Below are 27231 nucleotides of genomic sequence, written 5' to 3' on the forward strand. Positions count from 1 at the left end.
CGGTCATAGAGATGACTGGTGACCATCTGGTCACCAGTCATCTCTATGCTTCCTGCCAGCGCCGGACGATTCGTTCTCCGGGCCCCCGATGGCACGGGAGAGCCCAGAGAAGCACCGGATGGCGGCGGGAGGGGGGGATGTCCCCTCCCGCCGCCTGTAAGAACGATCTAGCGGCGGAACCGCTTCTATGATCGTTCTTACGTTGTGCAGAATCGCCGGCACAAGAGAAGGATATCTGAATGATGCCTCTAGCTGCAGGCATCGTTCAGATATCCACCCGCAAAGCCCAGGACGTCATATGACGTCCACCCGGATCGTTAGAGGTCCGTTGTGGACGTCATTTTACAATGGGCTGGTATGGAAGTGGTTAAAAAAAAAAAAAAATTCCCGGCGTAAGTACGTTGATCACGTCACGATTCTCAAAACGTCGGCGCGTCGTAATTTTGCGCACAGCACGTCAGGCAATTCGCGACGGAAGCAAGCGCAGTACGTCCGGCGCGGGAGCGCGCCTAATTTAAATGGTACCCGCCCCATTTGAATTGGGCCGCCTTGCGCCGGACGTGTTTACGGTACACCGCCGCAAATTTCCAGGTAAGTTCTTTGTGGATCGGGCACTAAATCTGAAAACTTGCGGCAGGGTAACGTAAACGGGTTACGTTACGCTGCGCCGCAGCTACGTGAATCTGGCCCATGGTACTTAGTTCCAGCTAGGATTGCTAAATTTCACCCACAATATCCAGCTCAATGCTTTAGAGGCTGCACAGATATAAGTACACACCTACACAAGGCTGGACTGGGACAGAAATTTGGCCCTGGACTTCATCCAGACTGGCCCACTTTGACAGGTCTCTACCATGGGGGCCGGACAACTCCTGTACCCCCCCCCCCCGGCCACCCAAGCCCCCTCTCCCCCTTTACTAGCTGTTCTACTTTATTAGAGTAGAACGGCTGGTACTGGTACTCTTATAGGCAGTACCAGTGGGGAAGCTAGACATTATTTCACCCGGGGGAAAGAATCAGTTTGGTGCCCCCCCCTTATGGGACAAGATTAGGCAGAAGGGAGAAACTCTAAGGCCATAGCTCCCCCCATGCTCCTTTGTCATCCCCTCTGCTCCTCTGGTCCTCCCCCTGCTTCTTTGTTCCCCCCCAGGTGAGTGCTGCGGGGAGGGAGAGAGAGAGGAGCGGGGGGACGCGGCATTCCGCTGTCACTGAAGCCGGCCCACTGAGCCATCGGCCCACCGGGAAACTCCCTGTAGTCCCAATGGCCAGTCCATCCCTGCACCTACATATTTGGTGGACCTGCCCTATTGTTCTTATCTTCTGGAAAAAAATATTTGAACTACTATCCACCATGTTTAGCATTACCCTATTACCAGATCCAACAGTAGCCCTATTGAACAGTAAACCCCAAAATATTACTATTCGACAATTTAAACTTCTGTTATATGTAACAACAGCTGCAAAGCAATCAATTGCTGCAGCATGGAAAACTTCCACTTTATGTATTGTAGCGGCCAAACATAGAATTAACCAGGCAATGAGAGTCGGTTCACACTAGGGCGACACGACTTCCAGCGCGACTTTCAGAGGCGACTCCGACACGACTTGAGCATGAACCACAGGGCGATCTGGGGCGATTTACAACATGACTTGAAGTCGTCTCCAGGACAGGAGACTTTCCAGTGGCCAATCAAACAACAATCAGCTCTAGGGGAGGGAGGGGGAAGGAAGGGGGAGGGAGAGGTTTGCCTGAGAAATGTATGTTATCTTCCTGGAAAGTCGCTTCAGTTAGAGCCGGTTCACACTGGGGCGACTTGGGATCCGACTTGAAGTCGCCTCAAGTCGTCCCAAGTCGCGCTGTCGAGAAAAACAATGCAAGTGAATGGGAGCGGTTTTAATACACACGACTCGAGTCGCTCCGACTTCAAAAGAAGTTCCTGTACTACTTCAATCCGACTTGTAGGCGATTTGTACCCATTGATTTCAATGGAAGTCGCCTCCAAGTCGGATCACTGTCTTAACTGAAGCGACTTTCCAGGAAGATAACATACATTTCTCAGGCAAACCTCTCCTGCCCCCCCTCCCTCCCCCTCGCTCCCCCTCCCTCCCCCTCCCTCCCCTAGAGCTGATTGTTGTTTGATTGGCCACTGGAAAGTCTCCTGTCCTGGAGACGACTTCAAGTCGTGTTGTAAATCGCCCCAGATCGCCCTGTGGTTCATGCTCAAGTCGTGTCGGAGTCGCCTCTGAAAGTCGCGACAGTGATCAGACTTGGAGGGGACTTCCATTGAAATCAATGGGTACAAATTGCCTACAAGACGGATTGAAGTAGTACAGGAACTTCTTTTGAAGTCGGATCGCCTTGAGTCGTGTGTATTAACACCGCTCCTATTCACTTGCATTGTTTTTCTCGACAGCGCAACTTGGGACGACTTGAGGCGACTTCAAGTCGGATCCCAAGTCGCCCCAGTGTGAACCAGCTCTGATTCACGCCAAAACAGAAGCGATTTATCTGGACAACATTTCTAAATTCGAAACATTATGGAGCCCATGGATAAATCATCACTTACGCAAGGCCTTACATTAATTTTGACTTAAATACAAACCTTAGATCACCTCCTATTCCAATATAATCACATTATTGGCCCAGATTCAAGAAGCACTTGCGCCCGCGCAACCATAGGTTGCGCGGCGCAAGTGCTTACTTGCTCCGGTGTAACGAGTGCTCCTGATTCAGGAACCTCGTTACACCGAATGCAGCCGAGGATGTGACAAACATAAGCCTCCTTATGCCTTCACATCCCAGGCTGCATTCTTGCGTTGGCCGCTAGGGGGCGCGGCCTTTGTGATCGGCGTGTAGTATGCAAATTGCATACTACCACCGATTCACAAAAGTTGCGCGGGCCCTTCTCACGCAAGGTACGGAGTTTCCGTACGGCACCTTTAGCATAAGGTTGCTCCTGCTATAGCAGGCGCAGCCAATGCTAAAGTATAGCTGCGCCTCCCGCTCGCGACGTTCAAATTTAACGTCATTTACGTAAGTGAACCGTGAATGGCGCTGGACGCCATTCACGTTCACTTACAAGCAAATAAGGTTGCTCCTGCTATAGCAGGCGCAGCCAATGCTAAAGTATAGCTGCGCCTCCCGCTCGCGACGTTCAAATTTAACGTCATTTACGTAAGTGAACCGTGAATGGCGCTGGACGCCATTCACGTTCACTTACAAGCAAATGACGTCCTTGCGACGTCATTTGCCGCAATGCACGTCGGGAAAGTTTCCCGACGGAGCATGCGCTGTTCGCTCGGCGCGGGAGCGCGCCTAATTTAAACGAGCGGGCGTAAGGGCGCCTAATTCAAATGACTGGGAGGGGGGCGTGTATTATGGAAATGAGGCTTGACCTCACGTTTTTTGACGTTTTTTTACACTGCGCATGCGCCGGGCGACTACATTTCCCAGGGGGCGCATTGCGACTAAGTACGCCGTACGGGCCTATTGATTTCGACGTGGACGTAAACGACGTAACTCCCGATTCGCGGACGACTTGCGCAAACGACGTAAAAAATTCAAACCTCGCGGCGGGAACGGCGGCCATACTTAACATTGTTATTCCACTTCATAGGTGGAATAACTTGCATACTACAAATTGCATACTACCACCGATTCACAAAAGTTGCGCGGGCCCTTCTCACGCAAGGTACGGAGTTTCCGTACGGCACCTTTAGCATAAGGTTGCTCCTGCTATAGCAGGCGCAGCCAATGCTAAAGTATAGCTGCGCCTCCCGCTCGCGACGTTCAAATTTAACGTCATTTACGTAAGTGAACCGTGAATGGCGCTGGACGCCATTCACGTTCACTTACAAGCAAATGACGTCCTTGCGACGTCATTTGCCGCAATGCACGTCGGGAAAGTTTCCCGACGGAGCATGCGCTGTTCGCTCGGCGCGGGAGCGCGCCTAATTTAAATGATTCCCGCCCCCGGCGGGATCATTTACATTAGGCAGCCTTGCGCCCGGCTGCTTAGCATATTGCCCGCGCAATTTACGGAGCAACTGCTCCGTGAATCGCGGGCAAAGCGCAATATTTGCGTAGGCGCAGAGAAAAAAATTTGCTCTTTGCCCACGCAAATATTGCGCGATTCTACTTGAATCTGGGCCATTGTCATCACCCTCTAGAGTATTCCCCATTTCTACCCCCCATTTTTTATTTATTTTTTCCCCTATGAATTAAGCAAATATCATGCAGTCTTACATAATACATTACTATTTACTTGAATAGATATACTCACACCACAAACAATACAAGTTTTTATGATTCTACCACTTGTGGATTCTGGCCCAGATTCACGTAGGACGGCGTAACTTTGTGTGGGCGTAGCGTATCTTATTTACGCCACGCCGCCACAACTTAGAGAGGCAAGTGCAGTATTCACAAAGCACTTGCGTCCTAAGTTACGGCGGCGTAGTGTAAATGGGCCGGCGTAAGCGCGCGTATTTCAAAGTAGGCAGGTCGTGGGCGTGTTGTATTTAAATTAAGCGTGACCCCATGTAGATGCATGCGCGCGCATGCTCAGTATCACGTCGAATTTACGTCCTAAGATACGCCGGCTAAATGCCTGTGACGTGAACGTAACCTACGCACAGCCCCATTCACGTACGACTTACGTAAACGACGTAAAGAGATACGCTTGTTCCGACGTCCATACCTTGCATGGACTGCGCCACCTAGAGAGCAGCTTTATCTTTACGCCGGCGTATGTCTTACGTAAGCGGCGTAACTAATTGCGACGGGCGTACGTACGTTCGTGAATCGGCGTATCTACGGCATTTGCATATTCTAGGCGTAAATCAACGTACACGCCCCTAGTGGCCAGTGTAAATATGCAGCTAAGATACGACGGCGTAGGAGACTTACGCCAGTCGTATCTTAGCAACAGATAAGCGTATCTCAGATTGAGAATACACTTATAGATACGACGGCGCCGCATTCGGACTTACGACGGCGTATCTACTGATACGCCGTCGTAAGTCTTTGTGAATCCGGGCCTCTGTTTGCTTTTCATACCTGCATTCTAGACAGTTGATGACCTTTCTCTTCACTTCAGGATGCGCCAAGCCACCTAGCCGGATCTTGGCCCCTGTTATGCTATAAGCTGATCTCGACTGTCCCCTGACAGATTGTTTATTTAATCTGATTTATCTTACCCTTTGCATGTTTAAAATTATACTATAATTTATAAGTACACAATTGGTACTTCCTAAATTATCTTATTTCATTATATATATATATATATATATATATATATATATATATATATATATATATATATATATATATATATATATATATACATATATTATTTTTATATATTATATTTATTTATTTTTGACAAAAAGTTTTTGTCTTATACTTGTTTTATATTTCCTTTTACACAATTGTAGAGAAGATAAAAGTTATATATATACACAACTACTTAATTTAAAATTTGCATAACCAATATGTATTATATTGTACAATCTTCAACAAAATATTTGAACCGGAAAACATGTTAGAGCATATTTCTACAAATATTTAGAAGATATTTATTTTCCTAGACATGAACATAATAAAAAGCATTTATACTATACACTGTTAGGTAGATTCACGTAGGGGCGCCTAACTTTAGGGCGGCCTAGCCTAGCCTTTTTAGGCTACACCGCCGTAAATTAGTTAGGCTATTAGTGATTCTCAAACCACTTACCTGCTAATTTTCGGCGGCGTAGCCTAAAACGAGCGGGCGTAAGGGCGCCTAATTCAAATGACTGGGAGGGGGGCGTGTATTATGGAAATGAGGCTTGACCTCACGTTTTTTGACGGTTTTTTACACTGCGCATGCGCCGGGCGACTACATTTCCCAGGGCGCATTGCGACTAAGTACGCCGTACGGGCCTATTGATTTCGACGTGGACGTAAACGACGTAACTCCCGATTCGCGGACGACTTGCGCAAACGACGTAAAAAATTCAAACCTCGCGGCGGGAACGGCGGCCATACTTAACATTGTTATTCCACTTCATAGGTGGAATAACTTTAGGCGGCCTATCCCTTACGGAAACGACGTAAAGCGACGGCGTAGGCCTGGCGTACATTTGCATTCGTTCGTGAATCGGCGTATCCCCTCATTTACATAATCTACGCCGGCCGCAATGGAAGCGCCATCTAGCGGTCAGCAAAAACATTGCAATCTAAGATAGGACGGCGCAAGCCGTCCTATCTTAGATATGTTTAAGTGTATCTCTGTTTGAGAATACACCTAAACATAGGTCGGCTTAGATTCAGAGTTAGGTCATCTTATCTGTAGATAAGCCGGCCTAACTCTTTGTGAATCTACCTATGTAAATTCATTTTGAAAGTAATTAAAAACAATGCCCAAAAATAGATCTCATTAGGATGGAAATGCTCTGATTAATAGGTGAAAAAATGTACTGTTTGAGATATTGTACATCCTCCATGCGCACAATCTCACTAAATTACATTTTCTCAAAATTTTCTCCTATCCCTTGGCAGTTGAAGGAACATCGGATGAGCTGGATGTACCTGTAAGAAAACTCTTCACAGACACAAGTTTTGCAAGCAAGCATAATTTAATGAGCATTAACTCTGTAAACTGGTCTCGAGTGATGGTCCAGATAGCCCATTTCATCTATGGGTACTTCCGATGTGCCCCAGCATCACAGGAAGACACACTGCCCCCTGTGGAGATAGTTGTACCTACAGGCGGAGCTGGGAATATTACAGGTATGAGATGGGTAATATGATGTAATATGATATGAAGCAACAGTTTACAGTAGAATAAATCTTCAGCTTCAGTTATCTTTTAAATATGCGCTGCATTCTATCTCATTATGCCCCCGGCACCAGAGTGTCTGTGGATTGCCCATGCTGGTAAGGAATGAGTTCATGGGCGTCCGCTGAAATGTTTTCAGGGGGGGGGGGGGCGCTTCCGCAGTGGCGATACACAGTCGCATTTAACCCTTTCTTTAAAGGCTAGCGGGGTTAAAAGCACCCTGCTAGCAGATAAATAGCGCAGCTAAAACAATGGTAAAGCGGCACTTTACCGATAACGCGGCCAGCTGGCAGTGTGAAATTGCTCTTGAGATAATTCAGCTTCACTCCATGCCCATATAAATATAGCCTAGAGAATGTACAGACCCCCCTTCAGCACAGATGGACCCCCCTTCAGCACAGACCCCCCCTTCAGCACAACCCCCCCTTCAGCACAGACCCCCCCATTCAGCACAGACCCCCCCATTCTGCACAAACCCCTCCATTCAGCACAGATGGACCCCCCTTCGTCACATCCCCCCATTCAGCACAGACCCCCCCTTCAGCACAGATGGACCCCCATTCAGCACAACCCCCCCCCCCCTTCAGCACAGACGGACCCCCCCTCCCCCATCCCATTCAGTACCTCAGATCAGCCATCAGCACGGCATGGGCACAGCAGGTTCCCTCCCCCTGTGTACACATAAACACTGGAGGGGAGGCGGCTTCACTCTGCTCGCTGTGTCTGTGTGACATCCGGCCTGGGACTGCTCAGACAGCCCACAGCCGTGAGACTCTTCAACACCTTCTCGATTTTCCAGGGGGGGTCAATTTCCCCCCTTTGCCCTATGGAGCGGACGCCCATGAATGAGTTAGACTTCACATGGTCCTGTCACATTATAGTCTCACCCCTGATACTGGTCCTCACCTATTTTCTTAGTGGGAAGATCTTTTAGTTTTTTTTCTAATTGTTACCTGAGATAATCAGAACTATTATACAGACTTACCTTTTTTTCCGTTCTGTTTCCTCTCACAGCGGGCGTCATCGCTCAGAAGATGGGACTGCCCATCCAGCTGGTTGCTGCTGTAAATAAAAATGATATCATTCACAGAGCCGTTCAACACGGAGACTTTTCATTAGGAGATTCAGAGATGACGTTGGCTTCTGCAATGGATATCCAGGTATTAAATGTTATAGAGCTGACATTTATCTCCACTTCCATAACACTTACTGGTCTCTACCCCACCTCGCCCTGTGATTTGACAGCAAAAGGAGAAACAGCAGACGGATGAGCTCATCTCTCTGTCACTGTGCTTTCTCCTCCTATCAGTATGATCCTTGCAATACAGCACATCTGATTGCCTTCTTTGCTGCTTCTTCCACCTTTGGTCTGAGCTCTGCTGTACAAGGAATGCAGGAGGCTAATATAGTCAGATTTAGGTACCTATAGTGCAGGGATATGCAATTAGCGGACCTCCAGCTGTTGCAGAACTACAATTCCCATGAGGCATAGCAGGACTCTGACAGCCACAAGCATGACACCCAGAGGCAAAAGCATGATGGGACTTGTAGTTTTTCAACAGCTGGAGGTCCGCTAATTGCATATCCCTGCTATAGTGTTTTCAGTAAAAAATGCATTTGTGGATGTGTTTCTGATTACAATGATGCATTAAAGTGTTACTAAACCCAGGACCCTGCATTCACAATCTCTGATCTCCCACAGTACACAGAACATGGAAATGCAAAATATTTTAGTAAATATAAACTGTTAAATACCTTTTCTCATCAGCAGTACATAGCAGTCTTGTGACTTCTATCAGTGTCTGGTTAAAGCTTGCAGGAGGAGTTTTCCTTCTCCTCTGACTGTCCTGCAGGACAGGCTGCAGGACCCCTGACCCTCTGTTTGGACATTGCTGATTGGCCCTGTGCTAATCACATGCACTCTCCAAAAAAAAAAAGCTCTAAAGCAATACACGCCAAACTGAGCATGTGCAGAGTACCCCCAAGGCTCTGTTCTATCAGGCGATGGATTGGGGACAGTAAAAGAAGGGGAGGATCAGAGAAGACATCCTTTTTAGACATTGCGGAGGATTAACCCTATAGGTTCCACAGTGAGAATAACAAGCATGCTATACTTCATATACAGACTGATTTTAATTTTACTGTTGTGGGTTTAGAAACACTTTAACTTGCATCTTTTATATCTGCCTGGAGTTTAGGTTTAAGAAGATATATAAAAAAACTGTTTATTAAATACCCAAAAAATAAAGCTCTATCTATCTAAAACATTTATACAAAATGAATGTGAGTTGTATAACAGAGAAATTGTCAAACTAGTAGTTGTTAAAGACTCTGCAGGTACAATAAATACCCGCTGATCTGCAGAAATGCTCCCAGCTCCTAATTCTTGTTGTGAGATGACAACACTCGGCATCTTTGTGGACTGAGTGGTATCAGCCCTGCCCAGTTGTCTTTTACTAAACAATTCAACCTCTCCTGCTCTCTTCATCTCTACATTATAGAGCAGCTTTTGTCAACCTTTTACTCCCAGAGAAATCAGTGAAATATTTTTTTTTAGGTTTTTAACCACTTAAGCCCCAGACCTTTAGGCAGCTAAATGCCCAGGCCAGGTTTTGCGATTCAGCACTGCGTCGCTTTAACTGACAATTGCGCCGTCGTGCGATGTGGCTCCCAAACAAAATTGGCGTCCTTTTTTCCCCACAAATAGAGCTTTCTTTTGGTGGTATGTGATCACCTCTGCGGTTTTTATTTTTTGCGCTATAAACAAAAATAGAGCGACAGTTTTGAAAAAAATGCAATATTTTTTACTTTTTTCTATAATAAATATCCCCCAAAAATATATATATAAAAATTTATTTTTCCTCAGTTTAGGCCGATACGTATTCTTCTACCTATTTTTGGTAAAAAAAATCGCAATAAGTGTTTATCGAATTTTTTTTCGTGACTGCGACATTATGGCGGACACTTCGGACAATTTTGACACATTTTTGGGACCATTGTCATTTTCACAGCAAAAAATGCATTTAAATTGCATTGTTTATTGTGAAAATGACAGTTGCAGTTTGGGAGTTAACCACAGGGGGCGCTGTAGGAGGTAGGGTTCACCTAGTGTGTGTTTACAACTGTAGGGGGGTGTGGCTGTAGGACTGACATCATCGATCGAGTCTCCCTATAAAAGGGATCACTCGATCGATACGCCGCCACAGTGAAGCACGGGGAAGCCGTGTTTACATACGGCTCTCCCCGTTCTTCAGCTCCGCGCCGTCGTCCTGGATCGCTCCCCGAAGTAAGCCGCCCGCCGCACGCAGCGGAGGGGGTCCCGTTCGGACCCCCCACCCGCTAGAAGGCAGGGACGTATATATACGCCCATCTGCCTGTACATGCCATTCTGTGGACGTAAATAGGCGTGCAGCGGGCGTTAAGTGGTTAAGAACCCTTGGTAATAATAGTGGATTGGGTCTATTAGGAAAATGCCTCTTCCATTGGTGGTCAGTGGGAAGAATGTTCCTCTTGTTACGATCGGTAACCCCGAGTCACGCTCGGGGTAGATGTGCAGAGCCTGCAGCGTGCGCTGGCTTACCTTGTCCTGGATCCAGCGATGCATCCCCGCTGTGTGAGCGAGCGGGACCTCGCTCGATTCACACAGCGTCCTCCTGTGCCGCCGATCTCCGTTCCCTGCGACGTTACGACGCACGGGAGCGGAGATCGGCGCCAAATTCAAAAAAGTAAACAAGCACATTACATACAGCATACTGTAATCTTATAGATTACAGTACTGTATGTAAAAAAATACACACCCCCCCTTGTCCCTAGTGGTCTGTCCTGTGTCATGCATGTCATTTTATATAATAAAAACCTTTCTTTCTGCCTGAAAACTGTAGATTGTCCATAGCAAGCAAAAGTGTCCCTTTATGTCAAAAATGGTTTTAGATCAGCTAAAAAACAGCGATAATAAATTATAATCACTTGCAGAATTGTGCGATAGCGATTTGTGGGGAAATTCGTCATAAAAAAATAAATAAATAATGACAGCGACAATTCTGCAACTGAGCAAATTTCAGTGATTTTGATTTGATTACATTATTGAATAATTTTTATTTTAATTATATTATTACTTGTTATAATTATTTATAATTATTTATTATATTATAATTTAAAATGTTGTTTTAAAAAAAATGTCATACCCGGGATGCCTATTAGATTCTTGTTTGGTCAGATTTAAGTGAGTTATTCCTAAAAATCACAGGCCTACAGTATAAAACGCCAAATTTCCTTCCAAAATATTGTACCGCTTTCAGCACCTTTTTTCAGACAGAATCATACCGCCAGGGAGGTTAACAGTGCCCTTTAATATGGTCCTGCAGTGGGACCCCTTCACATGTTCTGCAGCAGGCTCGCAGAGTTCCCCTTTACATCTGAACCTGCACAGTTCTCCTTTACATCTGAACTTTCAGTCTGCAGAGCCCCCCTTACATCAGAGTCTGCAGAATTTCACTGTTAGGTGGAGCTCTAAAGACTTTAATGTAAAGAGGAACTCTAAAGTAAGTAGGGCTCTGATGTGAAGGGGGAAAGCTGTGGACTCTAGTCTAAAATGGAACTCTGATGTAAGGGGGTATCTGCTCACCAAAGCCCCCTCCTTACATCAAAGTCCACAGAGCTCCCTTTACATCTGTGTACTTAAGGGCAGGAGAGAAAAGGGAGGGAGGGGGGACACCCTAGTCACCATGGCTGGTGAGCTCACTCACCCCAAGAAGTAAGGAGGCTCCTATAGTCTGCATATACCCCTCAATGTAATTGCAGCTACCGGGCTTTCCCTACACCGACTCATCCCCTTTCTGAGAACAGCTTTGCCGGGGAATGGAATGTTGGCAGGGCTGTGGGCACACACAGGAGGAGAGGGGCGGGGGGAGAAGGAGTAGATCCAACTCCAGGGGGGGGGGGGGGGAGTTTGTTGGTACTCAAGCTGGACAGACACTCTCTGCTTACCAACTGCAGCCATGGAGCAACAGTGCCGGCTCTTGGTGGGCACAGTGGCGGAACTCCAGGGCCCGGTTGCAAGTGTTACTTTTGCAACCCTGGTAGTTCCGCCACTGTTATGAAGGTACCATCAGAAGGGAGGACAATCAGCCACAGCTCAAGGAACTCCTAACAACCTCTGCAGGAACCCTAGGCTGAGAAAGAATGGCTGACATAGACACTAAGGGCCAGATTCTCAAAAGAGATACGCCGGCGTATCTCTGAGTCCGCCCGTCGTATCTATGCGCCTGATTCATAGAATCAGTTACGCATAGATAAGCATTAGATCCGACAGGCGTAAGGCTCTTACGCCGTCGGATCTTAAATGCATTTTTTTTTTCGCCGCTAGGTGTCGCCGACGTCGTTTTCCCTGTCGAGTATGCAAATGAGCGAGATACGCGAATTCCCGAACTTACGCCCGGCCGACGCAGTGAGCTTACGTCATTTACGTTAGATTTGCGACGCGTAAAGTTGCCCCTGGGTATATGAGGCGCAGTCAATGTTAAGTATGGCTGCCGTTCCCGTGTCGCAAATTTGAAAATTTACGTAGTTTGCGTAAGTCGTCCGTGAATAGGGCTGGACGCCATTTAAGTTCTCGTCGAAACCAATGACGTCCTTGCGACGTCATTTAGCGCAATGCACGTCGGGAAATTTTAGGGACGGCGCATGTGCAGTTCGTTCGGCGCGCGGGAACGCGCCTAGTTTAAATGATCCACGCCCCCTAGCCGGATCATTTGAATTAGGCGAGCTTGCGCCGGGGGATTTACGTTACGCCGCCGCAACTTTACAGGCAAGTGCTTTGTGAATCAAGCACTTGCCTGTAAAACTTGCGGCGGCATAACGTAAATGAGATACGTTACGCCGCCGCAACTTTAGGCCATTCTACGAGAATCTGGCCCTAATTATTCTGTAGTGCAAAGATAAGAACTAGGATGGATAATTTCTTGGGATAACACAGGAAGTATGCACAGGACAGCCTTGAATATTGACAGAATAAAGTGATATTATCCAACAGATATAACAAAATGCTTTCATTGGTATATTTAACAGATAAAAAGGGAGCAAATAAGAAAAGTTCAATGTTACGATTTTCGGACACTTTCAGCCCCAGTTCACACTGTCACGTGTGATTCGTACAGGACGTGCACCGCATTCCTGTGCAAATCAAATGTGATTCTGTGCAGTGCGATTTGAGCCCATTCATTTTGAATAGCTGAAATCGCACTGCATCCGCATGAAAGAGGTGAGGACAGCTTTATTTGTTGTACACACTGGAACTAGACCGCATGGGTGTTCCAACGCATGCGATTCGGTTCAGGCAAACGCACTGAATTTTGTGAGCTGCTTTTGGGGTGTCGTTAGATTTTGACACCCGCAGCAGATTGCATAAACACAATACAATTGTTATAAAGCGCACACAGGATAGGCTGCGTTTCCCACATCGCATCGGTATGAACCGGGGCTAATCTATTGTATTGAGGGTGGATTGGGTAGACAGCGCTAGAAATATCTTTATATTTTATATGTAACTACCCCCTTAAAACCTATCTAGTGCAAATTCTAAAGTGTCCTGTGCTAGTTGTAAAGACACAAATAATAATTAATCATCCACTCATATGTGTGAACTACCACATATGACTTCTACCTGTGCAAACACATCCCTTCAACTTCTCGGCATGGGACCCCGAAGCTAGTGGCAATCTACTACGATGATTTCCAACTTCAAGGGGGATCTTCCAGGGATGGCACATACCGTATTTATTGTGGTATAATGCGCTCCCGCGTATACCGCGCACCCCTAAAGTGGCCCCCAATCCTGTGGAAAAAAAGTTTTTTTGTTTTTTTTGTACTTACAGTTTTGGTGTCTTGCGCGGCGTCCATCGGCAGCATCGTCGGGTCCGGCGTCCTTCTGCAGCTTCGGGTGTCCTCTTCGGGGGGTCCGGCGTCCGTCTTCGGCGGGTCGGGTGTCCTCTTCGGAGGGTCGGGTGTCCTCTTCGGCGGGTCGGGTGTCCTCTTCGGCGGGTCTGGTGTCCTCTTCGGCGGGTCCGGCGTCCTTCTGCGGCGTCCTCCCCGCTCGTTTCCCGCGCCGAGTTTGAATACTGCGCCGACATATACCGAGCGCAGTACACTCGTGTATCGTCGGGCAGGCTCGGCAACTGTCGCGCTGACGTCCTGTACGCTCAGGACGTCAGTGCGAGAGGCGCCGAGACTGCCCGAAGATACACGAGTGTACTGCGCTCGGTATATTCAAACTCGTGGCGGGAAAGCGGGTATCGGCGTATATCGCGCACCCACGATTTTGCCCTGATTTTCAGGGCAAAATAGTGCGCGGTATACACCGATAAATACGGTATATACTTAAAGCGGGGGTTCACCCTAAAAAAAAATTCTAACATTACATCCAGGATACTAACAACATGTACAGTATGCAGGTCTTTTTTTTTTTTTTTTTGCCGTACATACCGTTATATTGTGATTTTCTCCCCGGCTTCCGGGTTCTGATTCCTGCGGGACTGGGCGTTCCTATCCCTGGGTTAGATGATTGACGTCTGGTGAAACAGTTCCCATGGCGCATAAGGCGCGTCACCAGATTTCCGTAAATAGCCGGCGCTGCCGTATAGCGCCGACTCGCAGCTCGGCTATTTACGAAAATCTGGTGACGCGCCTTGTGCGACATGGGAACTGTTTCACCAGACGTCAATCATCTAACCTAGGGATAGGAACGCCCAGCCCCGCAGGAATCAGAAAATCACAATATATAACGGTATGTACGGTGAAAAAAAAAAAGACCTGCATACTGTAAATGTCGTTAGTATGCTGGATGTAATGTTATATAATTGTTTTTTAGGGTGAACCCCCGCTTTAAGCCTCATACACACGATCGGATTTCTGTCAAAGCCATTGAATTTTGTCTGTAGGGCATTGGCCATGAACTTGTTCTGCATACAGATGGCAAAACTTTCTCAGCCAACAAATACAAAACAACGTGGTTTTTCAGCTCTTTAGCGCCACCCTTTGGGAAACCTCTGCTAATGTTGTGCTAGGGTTAGCATTGCTTCTGAGCATGCGTGTTTGTACTTTGGATTTTTTTCCACCAGACATACGATCGGATAATCAGATGGCACACATTTGTTGTCGGAAAATTTTAAAGCATACCATCCAAGATTTGTTGTCGGAAATTCCGACAATTGTCCGATAGAGCGTACAAACGGTCAGATTTTCCGTCAAAACCCTGCCATCACACAATTCCTGTCGGAAAATCTGATCGTGTGTACGAGGCTTTAAGCTGGACATATATTATACAATTGTCTTATTCAATTCTCTTTAGATTTAACTTCAACTATGTAGTAGAAGGTCCGGCCTGATTGGATACAAATTGTAAGTGTTTAGATTTAGGTTTTGGTAAATCTAATCGAAATCTATAGAAGAAAATGGTATAATGCATGGCCAGCCTAAAGCCTCGTACACACGATCGGATTTTCAGATGGGAATTGTGTGATGACAGGCTTTTGTCGGAAAATCAGACCGTTTGTACAGTATGCTCCATCGGACAATTGTTGTCGGATTTTCCGCGGACGAATGTGGGATAGCATGCTTTAAAATTCTCCGCCAACAAATGTGTGTTGTCGGATTATCCGATCGTGTGTACTCAAGTCCTTTGGAAAAAAAAATACAAACACGCATGCTCAGAAGCAATGCTAACCATAGCACAACATTATCAGAAGTTGCCCAAATGGTGGCGCTAAGGAGCTGAAAAACCACATAGTTTCGTATTTGTTGGATGACAAAGTTTTGCCATCTGTATGCATACCAAGTTCACGGCCAACGCCTTTCGCACAAAAGTCCTATGCATTGTCCGACGGAAATCCGATCGTGTGGCGAGGCTTAAAACGGAGTTCCATGCAAAAATGGAACTTCCGCTTTTCGGAATCCTCCCCCCCTATGGTGTCACATTGGGCACTTTTCAGAGGGGAGGGGGGAGAAGATACTTGTGTAATACAGGTAATTTGCTCCCACTTCCGGGCATAGATACCCGAGCCACCCGCGGGTATCTACGCCACTTCCGGCACATTTTCCTACCCCCCCCAATGTCTTCTGGGAGACAAACAGGTCCCAGAAGACTGCAGGGACCAGTGGGAACGCGCAGTGAAAGTCACGCAAGGCTTTACTTCCTGATTCCCTTACCGAAGATAGCGTGACCACGAGCCGCGGGATAGATTGGCTTCGAGTGCCGACATCGCGGGCACACTGGACAGGTAAGTATCCTTATTTAAAAAATATGTATCAGTATATTACAAATTTAAAATCGGCGGAGCTCCGTTTTAAGATTGGTCGAAGCTGGATCAATATAACTGCTAAACATATACCTTGGGCCAGATTCACAAAGAGATACGACGGTGTATCTACAGATACACCATCGTATCTCTGACGTAAACTGGTCCTATCTATGCGCCTGATTCATAGAATCAGTTACGCATAGATAGGGCTAAGATCTGACAGTGTTACAATGTGTTACACTGTCGGATCTTTTTTTCAATTTAAAAATGGCGCCGGGGGCGTTCCCGCTGATTTACACTGAATAATATGTAAATCAGCGAGATACGCAAATTCACGAATGTACGCGGACCCGTCGCAGTGTTCTTACGTCGTTTCCGTAGCGGTTTTCCGTCGTATACTTACCCCTTCTTTTATCAGGCGCAGCCAATGTTAAGTATAGCCGACGTTCGTCGAATTTAAATTTTTTAACGTCGTTTGCGTAAGTCGTTCTCGAATACGGACGGACGTCGTTTACGTAAGCGTCGCAACCACTGATGTCCTAGCGACGTCAGTGGGAGCAATGCACGCCGAGAAATTTCGCGGACGGCGCCTGCGCATTTAAATCGGCGCGGGAACGCGCCTGATTTAAATAGTACACTCCCCTAGCCGCGGAATTTGAATTCCGCCGGGGGATTTAGGATCCGCCGTCGCAAGTTTGGAGGTAAGTTGTCTGTGAATTAGCCACTTGCCTCCCAAACTTACGGGAGCGGATCTTAATTCACGTAGAACGAGCGGATCTATAGATCCGATGCTCTACGTGAATCTGGCCCCTAGAATTTAAAAATCTGGTCAGTGCTGACATCTAGTGGAAAAATAGCAGAATGCAATTAATATTTTACACCTACTGTAGGTCTTGCTGCTAAAACTCAGTCTGATTAATCCTGAAACAAAAGAAGCCAAACACCTTTTGTATGACACTGTTAATTAATGTTTTACATTTACAGGAGCCTTACAACATGGAAAGGATATTGTGGCTACTTGCTGATGGGGACAGTGGAAAAATTAAAGCCATGATGGAAGAATTCAACGCTAAGAAACAGCTCAGATTACCAGCAGAGCTTCACAAAAAGGTAGATTACAGGCTTTTTAATTGGACTGTTTTGTTATTTAATTACTATAGATTCAGTATTAGATATTAGGGTTGATTTACTAAAGGCAACTAGACTGTGTACTTTGCAGTTGTTCTAGAGCTTAGTAAATGAGGTAAAGCTTCACTTTGCAAAGAATATCCAATCGTATGCAAGGACAAAAAAACAAACAAAAAAAACCCCATAATTTTTACTTGCACACTTGGATGATAGAACTCAGCAAAGCTTTCCCTCATTTACTAAGCTCTGGAGCAACGGCACTTCCAAAGTGCACAATCTATTTGCCTTAGTAAATTAACCCCGCTGGGTTACCAACATTCTGGTTTTTAGCTTGTCTTGACTCTCAGGGGGTTATTTAATAAAAACAGGAGCGTGAATAATCTGGTGCAGCTCTGCATAGAATCCAATCAGCTTCCAGATATGAAAGTTTAATTGAACGAGCTGATTATCTGCTATACACAGTGCAGAGAGTGTTAGGTTCAGTACACACTAGTGTGGGCTGTGTGGCCCCGTCAGGTCAGAAAAGGGGGGGGGGACGAGCGAGCGCCTCCCACCTCCTCCTGAACCATACTGGGTCACGTAAACTCAACATGGGGGGGTGCTTTGGGGCACCCCCACCCCAAAGCACCTTGTCCCTATGTTGACAAAGGCTTCTTCCCGACAACCCTGGGTTGTGGTTGTTAGGAACTGCGGATGGGGGGCTTTTCTGATCTACCATTATTGCCAAAAAAAGGCTTGGCGTTAGGAAGGCCAGAGACGTGACCTCAGTAATGGGGCCTTCTAAAGTCTTCCGTAAAAAGCACAGCAGGAGCTGTACTATTCGGACAGGTAAATGATCTTGTTGATCACACGCTGAAGAAACCTGCCATAAATGGAGACGAGGCTAGGGCATGCCTACTGATATAAACCTGGTAAGATTCTTGTGTGTGGAGTTGGACTTTAAAGCTCAACTCCGAGAAACGTAGAAATTCTCCCTTGCAGTCGGCGCTGTGCCTGCAGGTTAATTGCTTGTTTAGTTCTAGAAAGGTTTACTTACCCCATCCTCAACTCTTCCATGCTACTAGACCGGTCCCTGCTACATCTTCTACCCCATGTTTCAGAAGTCTAAGGTCCTGACATGTTCAAGACCATTACAAGGTCTATAGCCCTGACATAGATGTGATGATGCCAAGGGACAGTCCACCACTGGAGCATGGGGAAGTGCCATCTGTCAGGGGAAACGGAGGATAAGGTAAGTTAAAGTGCTTCTACTCTCTCCTAGACTCAGAGGCTGACTGGCAACTTTTAGCCCAGGAGGCAAATACAACCCAGAGGCCCATGGTGCAGCAACTTTGCCCCTCTACCGCTCTCCCTCTTCCCTCCTGACTCCCATCCCAGGCTGGAGCTCTGCTCCAGGTACTCTCTGCTCACCAGGTGTGTTGGGTTGGACAGCGCATGATAAACCCGACTAACTGGCCATCTGGGGGCTCGCCGGGGGAGGAGAGCCTCCAGTAAGGCACGGAGCCAGCCTCTCCTTAGACAGGGTATATACACCATCAATGCCAGGAGGTCAACTTGTCCTCGTCCTCATCCTGCACTCATGAGGACACTAGCGGAGACTTTTTATTCTTCTTCACCAGAAAGCCTTAGGCCTCGTACACACGGTCGGACCGAACCGATGAGAATGGTCCGACGGACCGTTTTCATCGGTTCACCGCAGAAGTGGCCTGATGGTCTGATGTGCGTACACACCATCAGTTCAAAATCCGATCGGGTCAGAACGCGGTGACGTAAAACACACGACCTGCTGAAAAAAACGAAGTTCAATGCTTCCAAGCATGCGTCGACTTGATTCTGAGCATGCGCGGGTTTTGAACCGATGCTTTTGTGTACTAACCATCGGTTTGGTCCGATCGGGCAGCGGTCCATCGGTTCGGTTTTGAAGCATGTTTTAAAATTTTGGACCGAAGGAAAACAGACCGATGGGCTATACACACGGTCGGTTTGGTCCGATGAAACTGAACTTCGGTTCATTCTCATCGGTTTGGTCCGACCGTGTGTACGCGGCCTTAAAGTGGTTGTAAAGCTTTACAGACCACTTTCACCTACAGGTAAGCCTAGATTAAGGCTGACCTGTAGGTGCTGGAAATATCTCCTAAACCTACATGGTTTAGGAGATATTTACAATTGCCTCACACGGCAATGTCTTCTGTGCATGGGCCGGTGTATTTGACGCATGCGCACTCTAGAAATGGCACGCTGTGCCATTTCTAGATGGGGTTATGCCCTGACTGGTGGCTCCCGTGCGTGGGAGTGACATCACGCGACTCCAGCCAGTCACAGAGCTGGCTTTGGTTTCAGGTAAGTGACACATAATGGGCTACTGTGCGATGCATACCAGCCCATTATGCTTTACCTTTGCAGGGGAACAAAGAGGAAGTAAAACCCATCAGGGTTTACTTCCTCTTTAAGGTATGTATGTGAAGGAAGCGGTGCAGCCTTTTTACAGGGCATCAGAGTGTCCTGGGGGGGGGGCAGTTGCCCTTTAGCCCAGTCCACCCCTGCCTGGACTAAATGAGCAGATAACCCTTTACAGTGCAAGCGCACCCCCACTGCAAGGGAAGATTTCCAAATATCCCTTTTGTTGGGCTTCAAAGCTAAAAAAAAAAGAAAACATTCATTTTGAAACAAACGTGTTTGCTGCGACCAGTTGTTTCTCTTCACTGAAATTTTGTATCATGTTCCAATCTTCCACAGCTGCAGGGAGTGATGACCTCCTGCTCGGTTAAGGACGAAGACATTATAAGGACGATTAAACATTGCTGGGAGGAGAACCATTACCAGCTCTGCCCCCACTCTGCGGTTGGGGTGTCTTACCATTACCAACAAACCGACAGCAAACAGAACAAGTATTTCACATTTATAGCATTTATAATGGTTATTAGATTAAAACCACTTCCATGCCGCAGACTGTCGTTTTTTTTCATCACAAAAAAAGACCGTCTGTACGCGGCATTAGAGCGAGGGCAATAATTCTAGCCAAAGAACTGGAGTAAAGACACACATCCCTGTTCTGTTCTGTGAGGAAAGACAGATCGTGAGTTCCTAATAGCTAGGAATCACGATCTGTAATTTCCTTTAGGTCAGTCCCCTCCCCCTACAGTTAGAAACACACATGAGGGAACACATTTAACCCCTTGATCGCCCCCTAGTGTTAACCCCTTCCCTGCCGGTGATGTTTTTACACAAACCAGTGCATTTTTATAGCACTGATCGCTGTATAATTGTCAATGGTCCCAAAAATGTGTCAAAAGTGTCTGATGTGTCCGCCATAATGTCGCAGTCCCGATAAAAATCGCAGATTGCCGCCATTACTAGTAAAAAATAATAATAATAAAAATGCCATAATTATATCCCCTATTTTGTAGACGCTATGGGCTAGATTCACATAGAACCAGGTATCTTTGCGGCGGCGTAACGTATCCGATTTACGTTATGCCTCCGCAACTTAGACCGGCAAGTGCTGTATTCTCAAAGCACTTGCTCCGTAAGTTGCGGCGGCGTATTGTAAATCGGCCGGCGTAAGCCCGCCTAATTCAAATTTGGATCAGGGGGGCGTGTTTTATGTAAATCTACTGTGACCCGACGTGATTGACGTTTTTCCCGAATAGCGCATGTGCCGTCCGTGGAATTTCCCAGTGTGCATCGCTTCAAAGTACGCCGCAAGGATGTCATTGGTTTGTAGACACTATGGGGCAGATCCACAAACAATTGCATGGGCGCAGCGTATGTGAACTGCGCATGCGCATGCGCCGTCCCTAAATTTCCCGCCGTGCATTGCGCTAAATGACGTCGCAAGGACGTCATTGTTTTGACGTGGACGTAAATTACGTCCAGCCCGATTCACGGACGACTTATGCAAACAAAATAAAAATTTTAAAATTATACGCGGGAACGACGGCCATACTTAACATTGAGTACGCCACCATATAGCAGCTTTAACTATACGCCGAAAAAAGCCGACTAGAGACGCCGTAAAAGAATGCAACGGCCGCTCGTACGTTCGTGGATCGTCGGAAATAGCTAATTTACATACTCAACGCGGATTACGACGGGAACGCCACCCAGCGGACGCCGAAGAATTGCATCTTAGATCCGAAGGCGTACGAAGACGTACGCCTGTCGGATCTAACCCAGATGCCGTCGTATCTTGTTTTGAGGATTCAAAATAAAGATACAACGCAGGAAATTTGAAAGTACACCGGCGTATCAGTAGATACGCCGGCATACTCTCTTTGTGGATCTGCCCCTATATCTTTTTCGCAAACCAATAAATATACTCTTATTTGATTTTTTTTTCAATCAAAAATATGTAGCAGAATACATTTCAGCCTAAATTGAGGAAGAAATTAATTTTTTTATTGGATATTTATTATAGCAGAAAGTAAAAAATATATATATTTTTTTTTCAAAATTGTCAGCTTTATAGCGCAAAAATATAAACACCGCAGAGGTGATCAAATACTACCAAAAGAAAGCTCTATTTGTGGGGAAAAAAGGACTTCAATTTTATTTGGGTACAGCGTCACACGAAATAACGCAGTGTCGTATCGCACAATATGGCCTGGTCAGGAAGCGGGGTAAATCTTTCAGCGCTGAAGTGGTTCATTTATATGTTACTGCAATGTTGTGTTTTATAAACGATTGCGCTAATAACGTGTGACATAAAAAATAATTGATTTCGTAGCGTTTCTGCTTTCAGAAAAGATGTTTTGGTGGTTTTAAGTCATTTTCAGGTCTGCGTGCAAAAAAATGAAATACAATGCAAAATTGGCCCTGGCAGTGAATGGTTAAAGGCCTTTTATTTTCATTTTCCATCAACAGGCCCCGATGTTGTCTGGCTCCGGCTTCAGCTGCTAAATTTCCAGAAGTCATTCTCCAAGCCGATCTCACCCCCGATCCCCCAGCTGACATCCAGGCTTTGTGGAAGAAAGATTGCAGCTATTTGCATGTGACGAGAGAAGACGACTGGGAAAAAATACTCAGAGAAAAAATTCAAATCATTGACAGCTAAGACTGAACAATGGAAGGGAATCTATTATTCTGCTAAATGTAACTACTTATTGAACAACATAATTTCCTCGAAGTATGTGGAAAAAAATTAGTTATACAGGAAAAATAAACACAATGGATAATAAAGCCTATTTTGTCAATTAACGTACTGTACAGGGACATAAACAGAAGGATGAATACACGTGTAAAATTTTACCATTACAAAGTAACCATCTGCCAGCTTCTGGTGTCTCTTAGGCCCCTTTCAGACTGGGGCGGGAGCCGTGGTGGCGGTATAACGCCGCTAAAAATAGCCTCGCTATACCGCCGGGATTGCCACGGGAATCAGCCGCTAGCGGTGCAGTATTAACCCCCGCTAGCGGCCGATAAAGGGTTAATACCGCCCGCAATGCGCCTCTATAGAGGCGCATTGCAGGCGGTATTGCCGCGGTTTCCCATTGTCTTCAATGGGAAGGAGCGGTGAAGGAGCGGTATACATGCCGCTCCTCTCACCTCTCCAAAGATGCTGCTGACAGGAGATTTTTTTTGTCTCCCGCCAGCGCATCGCCTCAGTGTGAAAGCCCTCTGGCTTTTACATTGAGTCTGCAGTGAAGGAGTTTTTCAGGCGGGATAGCAGCGCTATTTTTAGCGCTGTTCCGCCTAAAAAACTCCTCAGTGTGAAAGGGGTCTTAGACATGTGCGGTTCGTTATTTGGAATAGTATCCGTATTTCTGAATTATAATAGTACCAAATTGAAACAAATCCAAAATGACGAAATTCGAATTGGGACGAAATCGTTTTTGAATCGTTTGAATAGTTTTCAAATTCCAAAAACTTTTTGAATTTGAATAGTTTTTGCATTTCCAAAGAGAATAAAAAATAAAGGAATAGAATAGAAAAAATACATATATATTTTTTTTCTAATACATTCCTTTATTTTCTAATCTATTTTATTATTTTTGGCAATTTGAAAAGTTTCCAAATTCAAATAGTTTTCAAATTTCCAAAAAGAATAAATGAGAATATAAAATAATGGAATAGAATAGAATATATATATATATATTGTCTATTCTTTTCCTTTATTTTCTTTTCTCATTTATTCTTTTTGGAAATTGGAAAAGGAATCAAATTCGAAAGGTTTTCGAATTCGAATCGTTTTCCAATTTCCAAAAAGAATAAATGAGAAAAGAAAATAAAGGAATAGAATATATATATATATATATATATATATATATATATATACCGTATTTATCGGTGTATATCGCACACTATTTTCCCCTTAAAATAAGGGGAAAATCGTGGGTGCGCGATATACGCCGATAGCCGCTTCCCGCGCTCTGTTTGAAATCCTGCGCCGACATATACCGAGTGCAGTATGCTCGGGTACATTCGGCTAGTCTCGGCTTCGCTCGTGCTCACACATAAACGTCACAGAGCGTGAGCGACGCCGAGCCTTGCCGAATGTACCCGAGTGTACTGCACTTGGTATATGTCGGCGGAGGCGTTCGAACTGAGCGCGGGAAGCGGAGACTCGACTTGAGGCGCGCGCTGGAGAAGCCGGGAGGACACCATCGAGGCCGCAGACAGACGCCGGACCGGACGATGGACACTGGGAAGACACCAAAACTGTAAGTAATAAAATCATATAACATATTTTTTTACAGGAATTTCGGGGGTAACTTTAGGGGTGCGCGGTATACGCGGGAGCACGCTATACCGCGATAAATACGGTATATATATATTTTGTCTTTTATTTTCCTTTAATTTCTATTCTATTTTATTCTCTTCGAAAATTGGAAAACTATTCAAAATAGAAAACTTTTCAAGTTCGGTATTGATTTGAAAACTTTTCGAATTCGACAACTATTCAAAATTGATTAGACAACTTCAAGGATTGGACATTTAGGCTAGGTTCACATACGTGCTAGTTTGGAATAATCGCACACGTTCCCGACCCGCACAGAAACGCACTGCTTTAGCAGACGTGCAGGGGTGCCATTCATTCTTAAAGTAATACTAAACACACAATGTTACATTTAAATTTCCCCCTTCTATTACTGTATATAGATGATGACACTGTAATTATTATAATAGAAGAAAAAAACTAAAGCTGCTTACACACAACCGTTTTTCATGACGAGATAAATTAAATTTTTTTAATTGGTCATTAAAAACGACAGTGTGTGGGCTCCAGAGCGTTTTTCTTGACGTGAAAAATGGGCATTAAAAATTTAGAAAATGCTCTAATTTTTCTCGTCGTTTTTCATGTCGTGAAAAACGGTCGTGTGTAGGCTTTAACAATGTGAAAAAAAAACGTGCATGCTCAGAAGCAAGTTATGAGACGGAATAGCTCGTTCTGGTAAAACTAGCGTTTGTAATGGAGATAGCACATTCATCACGCTGTAACAGACTGAAAAGCACGAATCGTCTCTCACCAAACTTTTACTAACATGAAATCAGCAAAAGCAGCCCAAAGGGTGGCGCCATCCGAATGGAACTTCCCCTTTTGAGTGACGTCGTACATGTTGTACGTCACCGTGCTTTGCTTGAGCATTTTTTTTTCACGATACTGTGTATGCAAGGTAGGCTTGACAAGAATCACGTCGAGAAAAACTTTGTTTTTTCCATGACATTAAAAACGGTCGTGTGTATGCGGCATAAAGTGGAGTTCCACCCATAAATATAACATTACATCAGTAGTTTTAAAAAAATGTCATTAGTCCTTTACGAAAATTTTTTTTTTTTTTAGATGCCTTCAAAGTGTTGTTGCTAGGCAGAATAGTTAATCTTCCCACTTCCTGCACCTAGGTGCTTAAGCTTCACCGCACAGACTCCTGGGAATGTAGTGGGTGTAACTTTCCAGGAGTCTGTGCACTCCCCAGTCTCAAAGAATCATGTGACTTGGACAGTACAGGTCCTGAAACCTGATCTGACACTGCTTGTGCAGCACTGAGCATGTGCGAGATTTGCAAGGCTGAAATCCAGGAAGTCATACAGTCTGGCTTCATGATGCCCACACTTAAAATGGCCCCAGTCAATTTCTATTTTATAAAGTGTCTAAATGCTGTAACAACCTAACAAAACGGACCTTAGTTTACAGACTAACTTTACTAGAATACATTAAGCTTGTGTATTACAGGGGTATTTATATTTAAAAAGTGCAATTGTGGCCGGAACTCTGCTATAAGTACCTTTTTCTTTATTTACAATGTTTTTATTTGAAATTTTCATAAAAAACTCTGGCGGCTGGCTGGGGCATCGGACCCAGGGACAGTGCGGGTCCACCAGGTGCACACGCTACGCCAGTGCTCCTCTTCCTTTAGTAGGCAAATTAGGCGCCTAATTTGCCTAATTAAAGAGCCGCCTCTGCACATCTGTACCTGTCATCAGAGCATAGGTGTGCGCAGTCTATTGCATTAGGGTGTGCACCCCAAAGCTCAAACACACACTACTGATCACTCACAATGTTCATTCAGAAAGGGAAGGGGATGGTCAATTACATATTTACCGGCCCCTTAAAACATCCTTGCAGGTGGGAGAGGAGGGAAGCTGGTAGCACTGCAGGGGGGAAGGAGGGAGCCAGGGAAGTAGGGGGAATCTGTGCTGTAATGGGTGATTAGGGTGTGCCTGGGCACACCTGGCACACCCTGTGCGCACGCCTATGCATAAGAGGCCGTTCTTTTATATGTTATTTGTATCTATAAGAGCTAAAAGGCAAAGTCAAAGACAGACCCTACCAGATACCTGCAACATGATGCTCAGAAGAATTTGCAGCTAGCCCTGGACAGGTATAAAGTTTTGTGATTAGATAGAAAACAACAGTAAGGCCTCATACACACGTCCGAGGAACTCGACGGGCAAAACACATAGTTTTGCTCGTCGAGTTCCTAGTGAAGCCGCCGAGGATCTCGGCGAGCCGAAATTTGCCATTGAACAATGAGGAAATAGAGAACATGTTCTCTATTTCCTCGCCGAGATCCTCGTCGGCTTCCTTGGCCAAAAGTGTACTCACGACCGAGTTTCTCGGCAGAATCCAGCTCCGATCGAGTTTCTGGCTGAATTCTGCCGAGAAACTCGGTCGTGTGTACGGGGCCTCAATCTTGTTTGTTGTTTTTTTACAGTCTCCTGTGTAAGCCATGTCTTCATTACCCTTATGGATATTGAGTTCTTTACTCGCTTTACAAAGTCCATGGTCATTGAACTTGAACCTTCCTGGCCCCGGAGTGAGCAACCAGCTCTATACACAGGATCCAGCTGTCATCATCCCACCATCCTCTCCATCCTGGCGATGATTCAGCTGTGCTCCTGCCTTGTAAGGTGTCCCTGGGCTTCTGCCTCGGATGTTATGAGCCTTCTATCATCTCTCCACCGTAAATAAGAGGGAGGAATTCATATGACCTGATGAACTGCCGTATTTATACATATCTACCCGCATTCCTTAGTCCTGGTGAAGAATGACCCAACTTAGCAGTAACCCAGCTGCTTTGGAACACATGGATCATTTGCCATGTACAATATGAACAACGGCTTCCACAGCGGTTTCTATCTGTTCTGATACGAGTGGTAAATTTAAAAATCTGGTTCTTGTAGTCAGCTTTGTGCAATTTCTCTTTCTGTACTATATGAGTATGCTAAACGAAAATTCAAGTAGAACTCCAGTCTTTCCCCTGATGTACTCCCTAGTCTTTTTAAAAAAAAAAAAAAAAACTATACATGCCTTCTTCCTATAGTCTTTTAGTTGGTCTGGTTACATTAGGGCACCTTTCTCTTCTTCTTCTTCTGGCAGGGGTAGACATTCTTCCAGGAATGGGCTGAGGAGGTAGCCAGGGCAGTAGTGTATTTAGGTTTTGTGCTGCCCTAGGCCTGACTAAACTAATGCACCCCCTAATTTAAATATGACCCACCCCTTCCTGTCAATGCCACACCCCTTGCTGTTTAAGACCCACCCTAAAATATTT

At 45.6% G+C, this 27231-nt stretch overlaps 1 protein-coding gene across 1 annotated transcript in view; it reads left to right on the forward strand.

Annotated features, from left to right (window-relative positions):
• THNSL2 (threonine synthase like 2) overlaps positions 1 to 22421 on the forward strand; it is a 45586-nt gene extending 23165 nt beyond the window's left edge. Inside the window, exons 5-9 of the mRNA XM_040335463.1 lie at positions 6542 to 6772; positions 7836 to 7981; positions 17099 to 17224; positions 19979 to 20130; positions 22106 to 22421. Of these exons, the coding sequence (XP_040191397.1) occupies positions 6542 to 6772; positions 7836 to 7981; positions 17099 to 17224; positions 19979 to 20130; positions 22106 to 22295 (845 nt within the window). The 3' untranslated portion in view covers positions 22296 to 22421. The remainder of the gene's footprint in view (positions 1 to 6541; positions 6773 to 7835; positions 7982 to 17098; positions 17225 to 19978; positions 20131 to 22105) is intronic.
• Positions 22422 to 27231: the final 4810 nt, after the last annotated feature.

The sequence above is a fragment of the Rana temporaria genome, chromosome 1 (assembly GCF_905171775.1).
Source record: "Rana temporaria chromosome 1, aRanTem1.1, whole genome shotgun sequence".
Lineage (NCBI taxonomy): Eukaryota > Metazoa > Chordata > Amphibia > Anura > Ranidae > Rana > Rana temporaria.